This window comes from Eleutherodactylus coqui, chromosome 9, assembly GCF_035609145.1.
Source record: "Eleutherodactylus coqui strain aEleCoq1 chromosome 9, aEleCoq1.hap1, whole genome shotgun sequence".
NCBI classification, from domain to species: Eukaryota; Metazoa; Chordata; class Amphibia; order Anura; family Eleutherodactylidae; genus Eleutherodactylus; species Eleutherodactylus coqui.
The window spans coordinates 121,969,693-121,977,594 of NC_089845.1; the positions used below are offsets into that span (position 1 = coordinate 121,969,693).

General features: G+C 42.9%; 1 protein-coding gene across 1 annotated transcript in view; it reads left to right on the forward strand.

Annotated features, from left to right (window-relative positions):
- The window catches only part of CALB1 (calbindin 1), a 129,812-nt gene extending 123,572 nt beyond the window's left edge, over nt 1-6,240 (forward strand). The window contains exons 8-11 of the mRNA XM_066579026.1: nt 388-427; nt 3,148-3,201; nt 4,659-4,730; nt 5,031-6,240. Coding sequence (XP_066435123.1) covers nt 388-427; nt 3,148-3,201; nt 4,659-4,730; nt 5,031-5,144 — 280 coding nt within the window. The 3' untranslated portion in view covers nt 5,145-6,240. The remainder of the gene's footprint in view (nt 1-387; nt 428-3,147; nt 3,202-4,658; nt 4,731-5,030) is intronic.
- The last annotated feature ends 1,662 nt before the right edge of the window (nt 6,241-7,902 follow it).

Consider the following 7,902-nt stretch of genomic DNA (forward strand, 5'->3'; position numbering starts at 1 on the left):
TGGCTCTTACTACATTTATAGGCCTAATTGATGCAATAGCACATTTTTTACTATTATTGAATTCTTAGCATTGTTCCAATAGATCTTCCATTTTCAGCTTCTGTTTTCCATAGAGAAGCAGCGGTTAACGTTCTTACAATTATACTTTATGTTGTTTGGATATAAAGCACTGGAAATATTACAGTGTATTACCATATTAGATTGTGAGAAACTCCCTAATATATTGTTGTTGCCAACTATATTCCCTTCATAAGTGGGAGCGATCCATTAGTAGCAGTGTGGCATGAGTGCCGAATGAGTGTCTTATAATTTTATCACATATTATTCCATTCATTTACTTTTATGCTTTAGACTTTAATATTGAAATCTTTTGTTCTTTCCCCTAAGATTGCTGCCGGTCCAAGAAAACTTTCTTCTAAAATTTCAGGTATGAGTTAGTTCCTTTACATCTTCATAAAAATCCCACCAGTTCCAGCGTGAAGCCAGACTTGAAAATGATCATTCTCATAGAAAACCATATTTGTAAGAATTTTTCTTGTTGCTCTTCTCAGCCCCTATATTCCTGATAACAAGCCACTAAGGTATCCCAATGCCCCAAGAGTGCCTACTGTAAATGCTTCCTTTTTCAGCCAGAGCCGAATGCCACCATGCCAGATACAATGACCGCCATTGCACTAGGATTCTTCTGTCAGCACAGTCTGTCAATGTTCCACATGAGTCCATTGACCTTTATAAAATCACAGGCACTTAATTCGCACCCTTTTTCATGTCATATCTGCTCAGATCTGTTGGTATAATAGATGACACAAAGCTAGGAAGCAAGACAGTAGGAGAGACTGAGCAATGAGTTTATGGGAAAACTCAGACTTAGGGGACATGACAGACAATAGTAATGGACTGCTAGTATGGCGATAAAGAACTCCCAGTACTACCCTAACTAGAACCACAAGTTAAGCAGAGCAGCCAACCCGAAAAGGGTGATCCCACTGCGGGAAAGTTGAAGAGTACAAAGTTAGGGAGGAACAAGGGCCAAGGTCCACTGAGCACTAAAACACTGTGCTGGGAGCTCTGACCAGAACCATAGCAGTATAACTGACATATGTTGCCGAAAGACATTTAAAATACTCACTGATAGGTTGGCTGGGCTATCCATTATCCCAGCCAGCCTATCAGCGCTGCACCTGAAGGGAGATGTTCCCTCAGTGTCCAGCATCAAATGACACTACCTGATGCATCAAATTGTCTGGGACTGATGTTATGACATCACCCTGGACCAGTGCTAGTAACCCAGAAGTCACGGTGCTGTCGGTGCCATGACACTCCGCATCATAGGATTTCTTTTAACAACCTCCCATTTATTGTGCTCTGCCCAGCATTGGGCCCTCCCTGTATACACAACACCCAGGCAGCTGCCCAAGATGCCCCAGTCCTGTGTAGTCTATCCAAATCATACTATTTGATGCCCACATCATTTAATGAAGCTCTGTTTCTTAAAGGGAATGTATCACCTATATTTTTTTTTGCTAAGTAAAACATTCCCAAATGTTCTAGTCTGTTTTTATTTTATGATTGTATGTTTTTTATTCAATTGTCTATACATGACTACGGAGACAGCCACCTTGCTTAAGCTACTGTTATAGAAGTTGTCCATTTGTAAACTATTGATGGCCTACCCTTAGGATAAATCATCAATAGTAGATTAGTGGGGTCTGTTGCCCAAGACCCCAAGTTCATGCACTGAGTTAATTTCTGCAGGACCCAGACAGCTCCATTCTTACTTTAGTGGCCAGGCTTGGAGTGCACTGGCCTGGCAAACCTGTGCGACAGACCTCCTCCAATATACTATTGGTGACCTGTCCTGATGATAGGCCATCAATAGCTTACAAGTGGACAACGCGCTTTAACAGAGATATGCTTTATCGCAGTCTCACAAGCTGTAGACACAATGGACAGGAATTGATGTCTATGGGAGAATGTTATGAGCATACTCTGTGACCTGTGCAAAGGTCACTGGGCAAGGAGAGCGAAGAGGTGAGCTTTGACCATCACCTATTGTGAATGATGGATCCTGTGTCATCTATATACAAGTGTTACTTTTAGAGATGAGTGAGCATACTCGCTAAGGCAAACTTCTCGAGCGAGTAGTGCCTTATTCGAGTACCTGCCCGTTCGTCTCTAACGTTTCGGCTAGCGGCGCGGGTGAGAGGTGAGTTGCGGCGGTGAGCAGGTGGGAGCGGGGGGGAGAGAGGGAGAGAGAGATCTTCCCTCCGTTCCTCCCCGCTCTACACTGCCTCTCACTGCCCCCTGCCGGCACCCGAATCTTTAGAGACGAGCAGGCAGGTACTCGAATAAGGCACTACTCGCTCAAGTAGTTTGCCTTGACGAGTACGCTCGCTCATCTCTAGTTACTTTTCATTGTAATTCAGCCTGTACTAATATTGATATGACTGCTGAAATGTTTTCTCTGCAGAACAGTAAAGGCCCTTTTACACACAAAGATGATCAGTCAAAAGATGGCTTTTGAGCGATCATTTTGCATAAACTACTAATTGGTTTTAATGCTAATTAGTAGCTTATCAACGTGTGTGAGCTGCTGGGAACTATATTCAGAGAACAGCGGGTAGTCTGTTCTCTGAATACATTCCCTTTGTTCTGCTGCAGAGCTGACAGCTGAGACAATGTTATCAGAGCGCCCTGCAGAGAACACAGCTTGAAGTCCCTGCTATCAGCTCTTCTGATGAACAATGGATTTTATGCCGAACATAGAATCATCATTTGGAAGAAAAGTGAAAGATGGGCATATTTACAAGCAAAGATTATCGCTCAATTAGATGGCTTTTGAGCTATAATCGTTGGGTGTAAATGGCCTTAAGTGTCAGACTATTATTATATTTAGTGATCAGTGTGAAAATTGCAGAATTGTAGGATATCTTTTTACCTATAGATCAAAATTTAAAAAAATCTTTAAAAAATGTCTAATTCAAAAACTTGATTTATACAATAAATCATTTTCTGATGATACATTCCCTTTAACAATTGGAGTTAATATGATTAGAACTGGCATATGCTTTTCAGTTTCTGCTCGCTGCTGTGAACCATGTATATACAATTGTGTATATAGATTACAGTTTTATTCTTATCTTATAGGGTGTTAAGATGTGCGGCAAAGAATTTAACAAAGCCTTTGAATTATACGACAAGGTAGGTTTCTGATATTTAGATGTAAACCTTTTCCGGGGATATTTATATATTTTTAAGAATGAATTATTTCATTACACACCAGCCTGGGTGTATATAAAGGACAATGTATGACAGTTCTCATGGTCTAAAGCAGGGGTGCACAACTTTTTCTGGTCTGAGGACCCCATTGCTGTACTGAACCAAAAGAGAGAATTCAAATGATAGTCATTAAGTGTAAACATGGCCACTGTCAGGGTGACTAGCGTTAATTCACTTTCTAGTTACTAGTCGTTTGTTGCAGCTTACCAAAAAATAGTCACGGGTTGATGAAAAGTCATCTGGTGTAAAGTTCATAGTTGTGCATTAATTTGCATGGAGATTCCCTCTATGAACGATATCTCTACAAACAACTAATGAGCAATCCTCACACTTGGGCTCTTTCCCACAAGCGCAGGCGTTTTTACATGCGCCCGCTGGCGCCGTAAAACCACGTGAACGGGCACACAAATCTAACGTTTGTGTGTCTTTTTAGACGGAATGGGCCCAGCACCTATACACCGAGGCCGCAATGCCATTGCCTCCCCTTCCCTCCCCCTCGCCAGCTTCCCTACTCTCTCTCCTCCCCTCTGGCTGTTTGCAATGAAAGCGGGCGAGACAGGGGTGGAGCTAAGCACCTACCCCTTCCCTGCCCCTTGTCCACAGTCAGCAATGGGAAGAAGCGGGGTGGGGATTAGCTCCCCCTCCCATTGCAAACAGCCAGAGGGGAGGAGATAAGGGGGAGGGAGTTTAGCAGTCACGCTGTTAAAGTCCCTCCCACCTCCCTTCTCTGGCCACTGTCATTAGCTCCCATAGGGGTCTATGTAGTGGCCGATGTATTCCGGCCAGGAAGATAGTTACAGGACTATCTCTCCTGCTCGGCGTAAAAGCACCCGGCACTATATTGGCCGGTACTTTTGCGCCTTGGGAATACGCCTCTGTGATCTGATGCATTGGAATCCAATGCATCAGATGGTAGCGTAAATCGTCTGACCGTGAAAACGACGGCTAATATACGTTCATATGAATAAGCCCTTTTAATGATGCCGTTCATACACTTCAACGACTTTTCTGAGCAACTTTCTGAACGACAGTTGCTCCACGTAAAGTACCTCTAGTCCTACATCCAGCCATGGCCATAGCATTTACTGATGATGAAGCAGTCTTCGGCTTCTGTATTCCAGATCTTTGTTTTCCCTTCTATAGTCACCATTGTTCCCTTGCTTCTATTGCTGCCTTTATCTAGTTGCAAGCCATCGATGGTCACAACTTTCAGACTACATAAAACAAGAAAACTCCATTAAACTCTTAGAATTCAATAGAAAAAAAAAATCCGTAAAAATTATTCATTGGCTCATTTGCATGAAGCGGCTTCGTGAAGGCAGCAGCCCAGCACATTAAATGCATGTCTTTCTCTTGACGACTTTTCATTTATCACGCAGGATCGCAGTGGCTATATAGATGAAAATGAATTGGACGCCTTACTGAAAGATCTCTGCGAGAAGAATAAAAAGGTAAATCGAGGACTTTATTTTTAGAAGGGATAATTTGGTTTTAAATTAGATTTAAGCAATCTGGTTAATTTATAAAGGCGGATACATTGGTACTGCCATTCTTGAGCCAAAGTCATAAGAATACCGGTCCAGCAAAGGGGCAAAATGTAACAAAACCTATAAAAGTAACTCGGGGATATAAAACAAAAGTTACAAGTGATGTTATGATGAGACGATGTGTTACGTGGATCACTGTGTTAATTGGGAGGGTCACATGGCTTTCCAAATTGGATTACAAGGTATTATCTCTTCTTTAAATAGGAACTAGACATTAACAGCATTTCAACCTACAAGACAAGCATCATGGCCTTATCAGATGGAGGGAAGCTGTACAGAACGGAGCTGGCTCTAGTCCTTTGTGCCGATGAAAACTAGCGACTTGTCTTCTGCTAACTGTATCTCCCAGGCACTAGGAGAAATATGCTCCGACATCAAACTTCTTTTATATCTGTAAATCTAAATGCATATAGAGAATTAGCCAGAATGTGCTGCAAATTATTCTTTCTTTTCCTTTTTAATTTGTTTCTATACTGTTTGTAATGTACAGTTTTTGTAACTACAGGGGAGAAACATAAGAATGTCTTTGGAAGAGACATAATGTATGTTTGTGAAGAGTAGTGGGGGCTATGTGCTGAACAGGTTTTCTTGCATTATTCGCATGCAAAGAGCCCTACAAATCCCCGTAAACACTAATGAAACCAGAGCCAAGCAACCCATAGCTCTTTCACTTCTGTGCAACTGCAAATCCCAGCAAGCCCTGCCTAGGAAAGGCCTCGGGGATAGCTGCCGCACAAGTTACTAAAAGGCTAAACTGAGGACGTGATGCACAATTTCTGGCAGGGTCATTAGCGCATGATTTTGGCACATGTATGTATGTAACAGTAGAACTTTCTTTTCTTGTATGGCTTTGGTGCATAGCCCTCTGAGCAATTCAGTTTCTTAAAAGGGGTTGTCCAATTGTGAACTATTAATGGCTATACGTCATCAATAGTAGATCAACTGGGATTTGTTGCAAAGATCCCTCACCAATCAGCTGTTCGCTGGGCTTGTGCATTGAGCTAGAAGCAGACAGCTCTGTTCTGACTGCAGTGGCCAGGCCTGCTATTACAGGCTTTGAAGTGAATGGGAATGTAGCTTGCAATACCAAGCCTGGCCACTGCAGTGGAGATGGAGGTCTCTGCTTTCTGCAGAAATCAACTTGCTGTATGAATGCACGGACCCAGCAAACAACTGATTGGCGGAGGTCCTGGGTGGCAGGCAACTGCCGATCGATTGCCTATCCTGGATAGGCCATTAATAGTTTACAACTGGAAAACCCCTTTAAAGACATTGAAGAATCTTGAGATTGTATCATTTCTAGAAACTTGGTACTTAAAGGCAATTGAGCAACAACCTACCTAAGTGCTGCATGGATGGCATTAAAGGGTCTCTACAGTATTTAGAAATAGATTTTGGTTATCTGGATGCTATTTTATAACAGGGAAGGTGGTTGCAAGGATATGCGGACACTGAGTACCGAGGACCCCCAGGCCCCCACAAATAAGTCTCTGATTTTTATATATATAATACATGTAACTGGAAAAGGCTGGGCCCCATAGCCAAATTCTGTATGGCACTCGTAATACTGTCTCTTATGGACTCTAGAGAGTTATAATCTCATTCCCCCCTTATATATACCGGTAGTATAAAAAAAAACTGACTATACTCACCTTTGATGCTTCCCGGACCATTGCAGTCACTGACTTTTGGGTTGTGTAAGAGCATGATCCAGCACATATGATCGCTGTGCCCATTTTCATGGCCCACTAAAACTGATGACGGCTGCAATAATTATGTGATTAGACAATCTGGAAATTAAATAAGCTTGGGGATCAGCATGGGATGGCGCTGAATGCAGCAGTCAGGGAAGGTGAGAATAGTTAGGGTTTTTTTGCATACACTTTAAAAATTTAATCTCAGGGGGGCCCAATTGCCATGACTCACCTGGGGCCCCGTCCTTCATTCCCCGGTCCCCTGTACAGCCAATTAGACTGCACAGGTGATATGCCTGCCCTTGCTGTCACTACTGTCCCTATAATCCTCATATATGCATTAAAGAGTAACTGTACTTTGACATGTCAAAATTTTTTTAGAGTGACATGTCAAAGTTTAGATCAGTGGAGATCTGGGTGCAGAGATTCCTCTCTGATTTTGGAAATGAAGGAGTAGGCAAGTGCTCATTGGAGTCCTGTACCCCCTCAGCTGTCATTGTTCCTGGTCAGCTCTTCTTGGAGGCTGATGACGGATGCTTAGATGTCTATAGAGCTCTATGAGTCCCTTTTCAGCTGACAAGAGAAGCCTACAATAAATTATGATAACCAAAGAGGTACAGCGCTTGGGCAAGTGCTGCACCCCTTGCCCATTTCAGCAATCAGCAGGGGTCTCTGCACCCACAACCCACACTGATCACAGCTTTTGACATGTTGCTCTGACCAGGATAGGTCATCCATAGTAGATCAGCACAGGTCTGTCAGCAGGGATCAGCTGTTCTTTGGGTTGGTACATTTGTACACTGAGCTGATTTCTGCAGGAAGCAGACATCTCTATTTCTACTGCAGTGGCCTGGCTTGGAATTGCAGGCCAAGTTACCATTGAAATGAACGTGAACTTGGCCTGCAATACCAAACCTGGTCACTGCAGTGGAAATGGAGCTATCTGCTCCTACAGAAACTAGCTCAGTGCACGAATGCACCTGCCCAGAGAATAGCAGATCTAACATTAATGGCCTATCCTGAGAAGAGGCAATCAATAGTTTACAACTAGACAACCCCGTTAACATTGCTATATCTTAAAATTGTAACACCCCTTTAACAGCTGTATACAAGATTAACAATGTGTCTTCTAATTAACATACACTTGTGACCGGTAAGGCTAAATTCACATTTGCGCTAGGGATTCCGTTTTCATGCTCCATTATGAAAACAGGAAAACGGAATCCCCGGGAGGAACGGATCGGTCTCATAACAGAACCAAACTGTGCCGAACAAACGCCATTGACTATAATGGGGTCTGTTCGGTTTCTGCAGCTGTCCGGTATTTTACTGGATGAAAAAGTCCTGCATGCATGACTTTTTCGTCTGACATTTCATGGCGG